General features: G+C 51.2%; 1 protein-coding gene across 7 annotated transcripts in view; it reads left to right on the forward strand.

The window, feature by feature from the left end:
• Positions 1-13,659, forward strand: part of LOC126539405 (latrophilin Cirl-like) — a 507,732-nt gene that overhangs the window by 464,552 nt on the left and 29,521 nt on the right. For all 7 annotated transcript variants that reach the window (XM_055075343.2, XM_055075342.1, XM_055075340.1 and 4 more), the window contains 4 exons: positions 3,805-3,997; positions 4,711-4,817; positions 12,027-12,186; positions 12,871-13,160. In XM_055075343.2, coding sequence (XP_054931318.1) covers positions 3,805-3,997; positions 4,711-4,817; positions 12,027-12,186; positions 12,871-13,160 — 750 coding nt within the window. The remainder of the gene's footprint in view (positions 1-3,804; positions 3,998-4,710; positions 4,818-12,026; positions 12,187-12,870; positions 13,161-13,659) is intronic.

Consider the following 13,659-nt stretch of genomic DNA (forward strand, 5'->3'; position numbering starts at 1 on the left):
AAATGAATAACCGTCGGCACTTGCCAAAGTCGTCAGTGAGGTCAGAATCAAGTATAGGCAGGGAGGTACTTTTTTTTTTTTTTAACATTCCGTGGCGCTGTATGCCAAAGTACACCATAAGATTCATTGCATGCCGAGACTGTGAAACGTTTCGGGCGTCCTCTACCGACCTAGCCTGTAGTTCAACCACAAGGCTAACCGGCCGTCTGCCACTACTACTTTGCTCGTCAATTCGCGCCAACCTCCTCTAACGGTCGTAGTATGGGGAGCGGAGTAAGTAGGGCTTTGCCAACTCGGCGCAGCACCTTCACACCGGCCGATAGATGGCCTCCCGTACGATAAACGAGACACCGTGAATTACGCCACATGATGATGAGGCAACAATGTGTTCAGGAAGTCGCAGACGTATGAAGCTCGTGCGTAGCGATCGCGTGCGACGAAGTATCGTGATCGTTCTCTTTGTTCCCCCGCTGCTCCCTCGGTGCTTCCGCCTCTGCGAGCGCTGGAGCGCGCGCTTTCGTTCTGACTTCATTTTATCACTTCCGGCCGGGTTGCAGGCGGAAATCAAGTTTGCACTCCATCCGATCGTTCACGGTTTCGACTGCAGATCACGGATGCATCGGGGCTCGCAAGGCGGCGGTTATATTGATTGAATCACGGAGATGATCGTACGTTCAGTACGCGCGCAGACATATGCTGAGAAAATGGCGGGCTTGGCCGTGTTCACGCCTAAGCTGTATGCAACGAGGTCATTGGGAGGGGTTTGAGGAGTGTGTGTGTGTGGGGGTGGGGAGGGGAGAGGGGGACGTAGCTAAAGCCGACTGATCACAAACCACAGCGTTGTGTTAATGCCCTCCCCGTGTCTAAATAAGTGCGTTCAGTATTGTAATAGAAGCAGCCGAGTTAATGCGTCAACCGTATAACCAGGATATGCAAGCGAGCGAGCCGGTTAGAATCTGTTAGCGAGCCTGTCTATTATCTTTCTGTAGGGTGCAGGGTGGTGCAATGCGAGAAGGAACATGTATAATGGGTGCTGATTGTCCAGCGACCTGCGGCTTAGCTGAAGCCGAGTTAGAACAAACGGCAGCCGCCATTAATGGTGCAACCGCGTCGATGTAAATGAGGGCAGCGTTGTAGAAGTTACACACACTCAGAAGCGCTATAGCCGCAGCAATGCAGAACATAAGCTTGTTGTGCCGGCGCAGCTTTCCTGCTGTTAAGTAGTACCTGCAGAGGCCGCCGAGTGGCGCCCCCGACAATACGAAATATGTACAGTTGGCTACAAAACTGTACAGGACACGGGTTCCACAACGAATGTTGATTTCAGTTATATTATTGCATCGCGCTTCTAATTTATTTGATCGCTGGGTAGGTCGCAAAAACTACTAAAGATTGAAACTGTGATCGTTGCAGAAGTGCGAATTCGATCCTCCTAATTTGACATGCGCTCAGCGGAGGACGACCAGGGACATTGAGTGCAAATAAGATTACCTATTTTGTATTGGTCAGCCGTGTATACACGCGGGAAGTAAACGGAATACAGTTCCGCGGTCTAAATGCACTTCCACGTGACCTGTCACGGGAGTTCGCAAGCAACCGGAGCACTGGCTCAGTCACGCTTAAGCACGACGCATCCACCACAGTAAACTCGGCAAAGTCCCGCGGCAACTTATTGATGTTAGTGACGTATGTGTAATCTGAGTTCCATTTTTCCTTATTTCTGGTGCAGTGTCGTCTGATCTCCGGAACAGTGTCAGCAGACGACGGTGCTGAAAACGCGTAATGTAACGCGAGACTATTATTGTGGCAACTTAAGCGAAAGAAAATGGCACTCAGTGCCGGAGTATGCGTTGAAGAAATCGCCTATTGTCGCCGCTGTCATAGCAAAAGTTCATGGAGACGCAATTTGCTGGGCCTAGAAAGTGCCGTTGATTTGACGTAGAAATCTCTGCAGAGAAGCGTATTTGATTTGAGGAACGCCTAGAAAACAGAAGCGCTGCTCAAGTCGAAGGTGAATCGTTAAACTTGGCATCTATCCAAGTTGTCGATTCTTCAGAAGAGAAACATTTCTTGGTCTGCGAAAAAGAAACTGCCGAACAAACGTCGAAATAAAAAAGCTCAGCTACACAATCATCTGCGCCCACCTGCTCGCTTCCGCGTGTACCGTATAGTCTCCCAACGGTGCACATAATTCGTCAAAAACGCACACTTGCAACTCCGTCAGTCGGGGACCCACCGCTATACACAACGCGAAGCGGCGGACTCGCGGCGAAGCCTTAAGTAGGCCATCGTTGCATATCTATGCGGCCGCGCGCCGAACGCAACTACACAACTCTCGTTCACCCGCAACTTACTCGCTTCGCGTTGGGCGCGACGCTAGCGATATAAGCTGTACAACAGCTACAGCAAGAAACGATGGCGTAAACAACGCGCTAGGCAGCGTCGGCAGCAACAACCATATACACACAACGCGTCGTTTCACGAGAGAAAGGAAACCGACGACGATCCGATGCACGGGTCAGCCGGAGGACTCGCGCGAAGTGGCGGTATCTCTGTAGGCGTATAATTACAACCCGTTCGTTCAATGGTCGACCCTCCCCCCCCCCCCTTCCTCGTGCCCCCTCACCGCCACTGTACCCTAGTTCCCGCCTCTCTCGTATGGTGGCGCTATCGCGCCAGGCAATCTTCGGGCGTCGTGATCGACGCTGTTCGCGATGTTGTGATGATGCGTGAAAGCGAGAAGGAGCGCGGCGAGCAGGGCCTCTCTTCGTGGCGCACTCGGTGTGATGTAGGCAGACAATCGGACGCCTGCAGCCTATTGAGCAACGAAACGACGTGTCGTCTTTTGATTAAGAGAAAGACTCGTCCTCGCCGTGGGTTGCCGGTTGTTGTGTACGAAACAATTACGAGCGACGCTTATTTCCCCCTTTCCTTTTCGATCGTTATTTGTCTTTCAGGCGCACGCGCCTTTTTTTTTTGATGCTTGAATGCGGTCACGTCTGCAGCGCGCCACGCGAGCTGCCGGCTCGCGGCAGTTCCGTGCAAAACAGCTTTAAAAAAAAAAAAAAAAAAAAAGCTATGCATGGAGCATTTTACTTTGTCCTGCTGCATGTGTTGTATCGGGTGGATGATGCATTAGTTTTTCATTTTCTGCTCCGCTTTACATTTGTGCTGCGTTGTTGCGCGCGTTGACAACTCATTGCTCTCTGCTGCTGTTGGAAGCGCAATACCTATTGCGTGCAGCGTTTGTTGTAGGCGTCCTGCTTTGAAGCGGTAATATAAGGCAAGGATGCGAAAACAGCGCTGACTCACATATAAAATTAGTGCGTACTTAGATAGTATTGTGAGTAGATTAAGAATTCATGTGGTTACCGTATGTGTGTGCAATAGTTTTGAAATATATCAGTATAACCACTAGGAAGACCGTAGTCTATCATATATAGCCGTGTACTGTGCACTCCACACACTTCATAACCCATTGCACTGTACATGCATTTTACGTATGCGACAGTCCGAATAACGTCTATGTGCACTCCCATAGGCTGTTTATGAAGCTTTCTGCTGGTAGGTTATTAGTAGCGTAGACGTTAATATAGCCCGCATAACGTTCGTTAACTTCAGCGGTGCATTTCGCAAAATCTGAGAGACAGTCTTGCGTGAAATTTCGCTTGGGCTGTCAGTTTCCTCCTGTTTCTCACCCACTAACTCTAACGCCGTCACATGATACATATATAAGCCACTAATGGTGTAGAACCAGTATGCTGTTCCTAATCGCCTTGCGCGTTTCTTTCTTTGCCCGTGCAGAGCGCATCCGCTACACGACCGAGTACACGTGCGAAGGGCGCGAGCTGAACATATCGTGCCCGGACAACTACCAGATCCACCTGGTACGCGCCAACTACGGCCGGCTCAGCATCGGCATCTGCAACGACTTCGGTCGGCTCGACTGGAGCGTCAACTGCATGTCCTACAAGTCGTTCCTCATCATGCAGGACAGGTGAGAACGGCTCGCTCTTTTGCAAATGAGGTTGCGGGAGCAGGTGACACGCCGGTCGTATACATTGCCCGGAAAGACGGCGGCGGCGTTCCTCCACGGGAGCCACAGGCGTGATGAACCCACGGAGAAAGGGGAGAAACATAAAACAAGACTTCTTCTGTTTTTGTTCTTGGAACGCGAGAGACGCATTATCTAAAACCACGTTTGTGAAAGTTCGAGTCGGTCCTTTGAGGCCTTGACATGTCATTGTTGTAGTTGGATTAGTTAGTGCTTCGTTCCAGCAAGTGCCTCTCTCTTTTTCTTCACTTGGTGTCGACTCAGATTCCATTTGTTTCGCCGTCAAACAAGTATACTTGCTACGCAAACGTCAGTGAAAACTTTGCCAACAACTTTCAATCTTAAAGAAAAGCAGGCAATCTAAATAGCGGACCGGAAAGAAAGTAAATGCATACCTACATGCATACGCAATTCGGCGTATACATGGTAGCAGAAGAAAAGGTGCCTACTGCTCTGATGCCGTTGTACTTGTAATAGGGTGTGCGAGGGCCGTGTAAGGGAAATTCTCAGACTTCTGTGTGGACGTGTCCATTGCATGTTTAGGTGGCTTGCTGGCCCCGAAGAAGTCCTGGCACGTTGAAGCGTCACTGCGCACAGTTGCTTTCGCGTTGCCATCGCATACTTTTCCACATCATCGCTTTCTTAAATCCTTCCAGGTGCGCACACAAGTCAAGCTGCGGTACGCACGTGTCCAGCAGTCTCTTCGGGGATCCTTGTCCCGGTACTCTCAAGTACCTGGAGATGCAGTACCACTGCGTACTCGGTAAGTGACAGTCTGTCCTGCCAGTTGAGTGTTTCAGCTTTACCGCCATTTGCAGGATGACGTAAACGGCAGCGCCGGTGGCGCCATCTTGCGCTGTTAGATTGAGTTCAAGCAGAGGGCATAAAAATATTCGCGTAGGCTGCATTGCCTGGATGGACATGCAGGTTCAGGAGCGGATTTTGTCCTTAACTTAGCCTTTCTTGTCTCGTGAACGCTCAATACAGTCGAGTTGTATGCCGGCAAGGAGATCAATCAATGAGCAGACTTGCGCGAAACCAGAGATTCCGTCAACTCAGAAGTGCATGTATTGAAATAAGAACGCGCCGATCGAGCAAAACGGGCGTCTTACGCGGGCGAACGGCATTGTGCCTATAGCTTCCGCCTAACGTTCATCCACAACAGTGCGCGCTGGGTCGTGCAATGGTTATTAATAATCTCCGGGGCAGATCGACCCATCCTGCCTCAGAGAGAGAAGGAGTCCTGATTGCTATCGCAAGATCTTTCTTCCGCCCTCGTAGGGGAAAAAAAAGGAAAAATATTGAAAGTCGCTCCAAATCGAACACGACTGAGTCGGTGACCTTTGGTGTGTTGGGCAGCGCGAGAAAAAGAACTTTCTTCTGAAAGAAGAACCAAGCAGTCGGGAATGGCGTTCGTGCGTATGTGCGTTTGTGTTGGGGAGGGCGGAGGGAGGTTAGAGTGACCACGGGGCTGCGCTGTGTGTAGTCCAGCTTCTCGAAGAAAGGCTTCGATCGTGCGCCAACAAGGACGGCATTCGCAGGAAGGCCGCAGCTGCACACGGGCGCTCTCGAGAAGATCCGCAACCGAACGCCCCACCGAGAGAGAAACCCCTTGAGAGGAAAGCCTCTTCTCCGGCTTTGCCGCGCATTCGCCCCGAGCCCCGTTTCATTCTCCATCCTGGACTCCGCTCAAGTGCTCGGCCTCGCTCGGTGCTCGGGAATGCACCCGGCACAGAGCGAAGGCACGCAGAGTCCAACCACGTTCGCCAAAGCGCCGATGTCGACGTCGCGGTCGTTGGACGAGGAGAATCTGACTCCGGACATGTTCAGGGACAGCGAGAGGGCGAGAGGGGAAAGGAGCGGTGGAAGCGGTTTGTCAGGGCCCGAGTTCCGACCCTGTTCTCATTAAAACGGTATACAGCCTCGCGGAAGCTAGAAACTTGAGCAAGGTACTCGAGGGAGCTGGCTGGTACTTCGTACGTAAGGTTACTTCCAATACGCGTCGTTGCCTGCTTTCCAAAGCAGACGGCACTGCAAACGCGCGACGCATATATAGTGGAGCTATAGAATACCGTGCATCCGTAGTGCATCCGAGGACGCGTCACGCCGTCTGCTTTCCAAAGCACAAGCAGACGGCGCTGCAAACACAAGACGCCTGACTGTGTGGATCCGGTACTGTACAACAGGGGCCGCTACTTCTTACACTGTGAACCGGGCATCCGGGACACAGCGTCGTCTGCTTTTCAAAGCAGAACCAGACGACACTGCGAACGCGCGACGGATGGCCGGGGTTCTTTGTCGGTGGAACTACAATTTCTGCCGCGCATTCATCGACGGGCTCCTGTAGCTCCGGCTTCGCTGCACGGTCCCGTCGAGACTGCCTGAAGTATTAAACATGTCATCCACTGCGTCGCCCGCCGCAGCCCGCGCCAAAGGCGACAGATGACGCCTCCAATTCCTCCACTACCTTCGTGACCCCGGGCGTTCTCGTTTCAATACCTCACTGACGCACACACCCCCTCGCCGCTCTTCACTTCGGAGTTGAAAATGAACCAACTTCTCTCCGAAACTGCTCGCCTCCTTCGATCGGTGTGACGAGGACAGGAAAGGTTCGTGGCGAGTGGAGAGGTGTGCGCTGGTGAGCGAATTCCAGCTGTTCCAGATCCCCTCCCCTATCTCGAAATGACCGATGAGATTAATCGAAACTGCAGGAGTGGGGGTGCACCGCGGATTCTCATTCTCCTCAACCGCATTCTCATATACTCTCTCGAACCCACCGCGCGCCACTTCTCCCTTCCGCGCGTCGACTCGTTCTAAAACCTCACCGCCCTCCCCGCGCTTCCACCGGTCGCCACCTGGTATGCGTTGCCCCACCGCCCGCGCGCTGGGCTATCTCGACGACATTAAGCTTTGCGGTTTGAACGCCGGTCCCCCGTCCCTCCCGCGGCGTCGACAGGGTTGAACACGCATTCCTGCACTCAGCTCAGCAGACGACGCAGGGGTTCGGGCTCGCCGCGAGTTCCTCATACCGTATGCGCTCGAATATAAGTATCCCTTCGAATGTTTGCAGGTCATCTTATGCTTAGCCAGTTTCTAGTACTCATTTCCTTTCTATCTCCTTGCGTCTCCTCTTCCCCCACAGTGCTGACTGGTTGTCCAGGTGTCAGACGCGCGCTAGACAGTTACGGTGCGGTCAGCAGGCTTTCCTCTTCTATGGCAATCTTTCTCAGTGCTTTGAATATTAAATCGACGCTAAAGACAAATAATGAATCCGTATAAATGGGTACACCGCATTTCTTTTCGTAGGCGTTAAATGGTCGCTTTTCAGCGCAGGAAACGAAAGCTGCAAACTTCACTTTTCTAATTTGGCGTCGAAGAGCCAGTGACGTTGTCGTGACGTCACGCTGCTATCGCGTGTTACTTGTCATCTAGCACAGGCATCTCTTGCGTTCTTTGTCGGTGTGGTCCTGACTTGCACTGACTTCATGTCAGTCAAGTGCCTCGGGAACGCTGCACTTTCGAAAAAAAGAATTATTTAAAAAATAAACAAATAAATAAGTAATAGAAAATGTGTCGAATTGTGTCGAATGCCCGTATAGTGCGACCTAGCTTATCTGGCTCGCTTTTAAATGCTAGCCAACTAGATTACGTGTCTCGGCAGCAGCCGATTATAGCACGCCTTATTATCCATTGCGAAAATCACTTGTTATGATGAAATTGCATTTGAACAGAAAATCTGTTCAGCGCCACATAAAGGCAATAGAAATGCAAGGTGATGTCTATCTCGACTGTTGTACGTGATTACGACATCAGTGGTTGTTGCAAATAATTTCCCGAATGCCTATAACTGCAATTAGATCTCGGTGAACCGTCTAGTTTTGTCTTCAGCATATATCGCAGAGCAGAAGAACGGTAGTGCTTATATTCGAGCAGACGTGGCATATCGCTCCTACCAATGTGTGTTTGGGAGGGGCCGGGTCCTGGTCTGGTTAGCCATCCCAACCCCGCGTCATTTTCTTGCTTCTCGCACCGTCGATTTGTCGGTCCTGACACGGGACCTGCCTTTGCTTAATTCGACGGGTCAATTACTACAAAGTCTTTTGGGTGAGGGCGCAGAAATTCGGCGCCGTCATCACTGGGCGTTTGGCCGGATCTTCCAAAAATCGATGCCTGGAAAGTTCAGGAAAGGGCAGATCGATGCGGGGGATTCCATTCGGGCTTGCGTGGTGTTAGGAGAAGTGATTTATAATTCGAAAGCTAATTATGACTTGCGCTCCCTGTGCGGCGTCTGCAAAATGTTGGTAATTAAACTTTGGATCACTCATGGTTTAGCGGAATAGTTATGCAGCCCTTAAACCTTTACTTGGCATAGTCAGCGCCGTTAGTCTCAGATTACCGTCAAAGTTCGGAGATATTTAAACCGCTATAATATTTGTGCTGGGGTCATGATGCTACCGCAGTCCCATGTAGCAAACACCTTTGCCATATAATATTCTACTCCTCCCCCCCCCCCCCCCTTCATTCCTTTTTTTTTACATGAAGGAGTTTGCGCATGATAAAGTATGCGTGAACTACACAGCGCTAATCACGAATTACAGATCAAGAGTTTGCGATCGATTGTTGCATGTATATAATCATCACCAGAGCGAACACGTTGTCGGTTCCAGCAGCCGAAGTCGCTGACTTTACACCATACGCCGCTAAAGAGCACACAGTGAGCGGCGTCTGTCACAGATCTTGAAGGGTCACCGAGAAGCAGTAAGCCAAATTAGCAGGGTACGCTGCAATATGCCAAATATATATAGTAAAACCCGTGGCCTCGCATACACGTACATGACATTCAAAAGGAAATATCGTCGTTCATTTTTTCCGCTTATAGTTACCCCCGCCCCCTCCTTTCTTTTCTGTTTTTTTTTTTTTTTTTTTTTTGCGCTAAAAAAACTGACGACGATTTTGAAAGAATGGGTCACTTGTATAAAATGGTTGAGTTTTTCTCTTTAGCGTGCCTTTAATGGTAACGTTTAGTTGGCGAGGTATAGTTACGTCTAGCTACTAGTTATATACCTCCAGCCACTAGAGCGTTTATTAGAGCCCGTAAGTATTCGAAGCCCGCGGTTGCTCGATTCACTATAGATAGTAGCTATAGCAACCGACTGAAGACAGCTTTTTGGTTCTCTACAACATTGAAGCGGATCACTGCGACGACCAAATAGAGAATCTGGCGAAGCCCGATTTCGTTATCATGCCTTCGAGCGCGACGCTGTACACATCCCACCCATAAATTCGGCCCCTCAAAACGAAGTGTCGACGACCGATTCATCGCCGCCGCTACGTGGCGATAGAAGCAGCCGAGATAGAGAGAGAGAGCGAGACATTGACAATTCCGCCAGGGCCAGCTGCACGCGCATACATGCGGCCACAGATCACTGCCAAAACGCGTTTCGCGTCCGCCATCCAGGGGCTTCCGCCCTGTCCTTCCTATATAACCCGCCACCTTGTCCGTTCTCCCGGACGCCTTCCTTATTTAGCGGGCAAAAACAGACGTCCACGCTTGTTTCCATCGGCTTTTCTTTTTCTTTCTTTCTTTGCACCGACACCGCTGCGTTCCTGCAGCCCCACCTAGGCCTGTGGTGCTGTCCGGGAGCTATATGGCTTTATACGGGATGGGTAGGAGACGCACACGCGCGATATAGCGGCTCTTCCATCACGGATATAAGTTGCCCGCGCGCGGTTCCCTCTATAGTGCGCCTCGGCGCGCCGAAGAAAGCTATCGTCGGGCGAGAAGATATAAAAGCGGAGACCGTTCGTTCCCACCCGCGGCCCACCCTCTCGTCTATGTATGCATGTATGCATACGAGCCAGTGACGGCGACGACGTTGAAAGGCAAGGGAAAAAAAAGTGGCAGAAAGAGCGAAAGGCCGGTGTCGTCTGCTACGTTGGCTGGCAGTAAGCCTAACTCCCTCCCACTCCACGCCGACGATGCAGACGGTAGATGTCGTCTGCGTCGTCTGCATAGTCGAGAAGGGGCTTCTACCGTCTTCTCGACGACGGGCGCAGTGTCGTCGTTTTTGTCTCTATTATTCATCGCTTTCCGAGGAGATGACTTGCCGCTCGCTGAGCCGACCGCAAGCGCTAGCCCAGCTTTTCTTATCCCGTTCGCATTCTCCTCTATGCGTTTCTATATCATTTCGGCTTTGCCTATATCCATTCCTTTCGGAACGGCATGTTTCGCAGCGGAGGTATACACAGACTCTGTATAGCCGCCGAACGTCGAAAAGAATTTGAGTGAGTGGTTTCTCTCTTGTATGGGTTCTTCGTTGTATAGAAAGGCCGCACCAAGCACGAAGACGCGCGCAGGTTAACAGGGACAGCATGGTGTCGTTATGCGCAGAGGCGATCTCTACGGACGCGCATGAGAAAATAGGACCGCGTTCGTCCGTATAAGTCAACCAAGCAAGTCATCTCACGTAGACGCACTATACTTTTCCTCTCTTTTCTCGGTCTTCTTGCGTTCTTCGCAAAACAGTTTTGTTTGGACGCTAATTTCGTGCATGGACAACACATTCGCATTGCACTGCTCCAAATTTTCACACATGAAGGTCGGGAGAACGGTGATACCGATTTCACACGGGCATAGGGATTACGCTTAGACATGAACCATCCATAATGAACGCTCAACCTATTCATCTTCAATCTTATTTTACATGCTGTGAAATTCCTCAGTGCATTCCGGACGTCTTAAACAGGCGATTTCGAGGTAGTGTCACGCCTCTTTTATTTTAACCTTTCTTTTTAGTTTCTTGTCCGCATATCTTCTGAAACAGCAGACGGCGTCGGAATGAAGGGAGTGATATCTACATTGCGTCACGAAAGAATTCGGTGCAACGCCGTACGTTCCCCCTCCTAACTGACAGAAGCCACTTAATTCTGCGCCTTTCCAGCGCTACATACTTCTTTAGTGTGGAACCGTATAATATTTGCTTCTCTGCCTCTTGTTTCGGCGAATCTGGAAAGATAGAGGGATATATATAGAAAACAAAAGTAATGTGAATACCTCAAGACAGCAGCAGACGACGCCACAGGCTGTACAGACGACATGAGCTAGAAAGGATAAGACACGGCGGCGGCCTCGAATCGGCGGGGGGGCCCCGTAGGCGCCGCGTACGAGGAAACAAATAGAGTGTGCGAATGACATAACGCCTCTCTCGCATCAATACTTCGCTGCCGCTGTTGCCGCTGCGGCTGCCTGGGAAAAAATGGCGCGGCCGCAAAGTGCTTCCTGAAGGATGAGGAAATGCGTTGTAGGATGTGCGCAGTATGTGTGTATGTGTACGCGTTCCTTGCACGTTCGGCGCGCTGGCGTCGCTTGCGGCGCGCGGATAAGACGCTTCACTTCGCTCTCCGGAGAACAAATGCGATGTTTCCAGGAACAGTCCGGAGAAAAAAGCGAAAGGGAACTGTGGGGGGGCTCGATAGCAAAAATAAACGACTCTCTGTGACGTGTATGACATCCTTCCGCGAAAAACGGTGCTGGTTTGTGGAAGCTGCTATAGTACTGGTTTCAGCCGATCGGGCGGCTGGCCTTCGCGAGCAATTTTGTCAGCACAAAGAAAGTCGCTTTTCCATCATGGAAACTTACACTTCATTTTCTCCCCCAACTTTTGTTCATACGATGACCCGCCGCGTGGTCGCTGAGCTAAATAGACCCTTCCCCCCTCCCCCTAAAAAAAAAAAAAAAAAAAAGACGTTGTTCAATCTCACTACGTAATGCGGAGAGCTTGTGTGCGAGCTTGGGGACGGCGTCTGCACCAGTCGCGACACCATGAACGGCTGACCGCCGTTCATGGCGTCAGCAGAGGTAGCTAGACACAGAGGTAGCGGTCAGCAAAACACAATCCCTTTCCTTCTTTTCATTGGTATGTATAGAAATAAGGAAACAACCGCTAACATGCATATTTTTTTCTCTTTCCAGCCACCGCGGCACCAACGCCATCTGGAGGCGCCAAGGAGCGCCCGAGGCCGCCGCTCCACGGACCCGCGGTGACGAACGGCACCTCGCACCCGCAGCAGCTGGGACCGCGAGACCGCCCCACCGCGGGGACGCCCGATCTCGACGTCCCCAACATCCACAGGTATTATTAATACTGCCAGTACTCGCACGTGAACACTGCCGTGCGGGGAAAAGCTGCCGTGATTGGGCCCAGCCCCTGTGACGCACCACCGTCCAAGTACACGAGGTCGCCGGTTCGATTGCGGTCCGTGGCGTGGGTGTAATGAGAGAGAGAGAGAGAGAGAAGCAGTGTTCGTAGTTTTTATACTGGGCATGCTAAAAGAACTCCGGGAAGTTGAGTCAACCTGAAGCGCTCTCAACCGCGGCATCTTTTTCATAAAGCCCCCGGGGATGTTGGGTAACTCGAGACACATGGATGCCGAGCCCATTGTAATAGGCAGCTGTAGTTAAATGTGTAATATCGAATTCGTTGTTTGTACTCGTGTAATACGCATCAGGGGCCATTTAGTTTGTGAATGACTGATGGATTATCAATTAGTCAAGTAATCGTAATAAATTAATAAAGAAACTGTCACCCGGTATTGGCAAGAGACCTCTCCTGTGCATGATTGCATTGTTTGCATTTTTGCACCCCCCTCCCACTCGTTATGTAATGCGCGGAAAGGAGCCTCAAATTATAATTGATGATTATCATATGAATCAATGGGACAAAGCCAACAGACACCCGTCATAAGCCGTGTGCGACGGAAAAAACCTGCTCGGTCGCTCGGAATACAAGCAGCCTTCTCTGTTTTCGTGGTCGCAGGTCCAAGCAGGACGGGTACGGCCCTGCGGCTACGTCGAGGCGCCCCGCGCCGAGTACGACGACTCCCACCACGACGACCACGACGACGACCACCACCACCACGACGTCGACCCCTGCGCCGACGACGTCGCGCCCGACGTCGACCACAGCGTCGCCGATGCGACCCGACGTCGGGGGAGAGGACCTGAGGCCCGTGCCGGACATGCGCGACTTCAACAGGAACCGCTACCCGACGCCGGACTCGAGGCCGCCCTGGCACGAACTCACGCCGTTCGCCACGGGAGAGCCAGGTGAGAATATCCGGCTGCTCGTGTTGGGAAAGCACAACTTGCCCGAACAAGCGATAGCGTAATAGCTATTAAATATAGTTATTATAGGGCGCCCCTGGATATCAGCGGGCGAAGAATCCTAGCGGACACAATGCTACATTGCTACAACAGCCTGCTTGTCTTCTCTCGGGTATAGACAACAGCTGTTAGTCTTAGGTAGCTGTTTTCATCAGTAGCATGACGCTATAAACGCCGACTGTCGAAAAGCCACTCATGCACCACCTGTCGGCTACAACTTTGCATAGTAGTTTATCAAACTGAAGTGTCAATGGGCCGAGTCAGCTACTTGGAAGTCCTCTTTTTCTTAAGCTACGAGGTTTGCTTTAGGTTCATCTTATCACACAGACACGCCTTGATTATAGACTGGCCCTATCGTGCCATTTACGACTCGATCTTGGCGCTGATAAAGAGATTACTGCTTCCTGTCAGCCCACTTTGACATAACATTGGTAGCGTGAGT

The sequence above is a fragment of the Dermacentor andersoni genome, chromosome 11, assembly GCF_023375885.2.
Source record: "Dermacentor andersoni chromosome 11, qqDerAnde1_hic_scaffold, whole genome shotgun sequence".
Lineage (NCBI taxonomy): Eukaryota > Metazoa > Arthropoda > Arachnida > Ixodida > Ixodidae > Dermacentor > Dermacentor andersoni.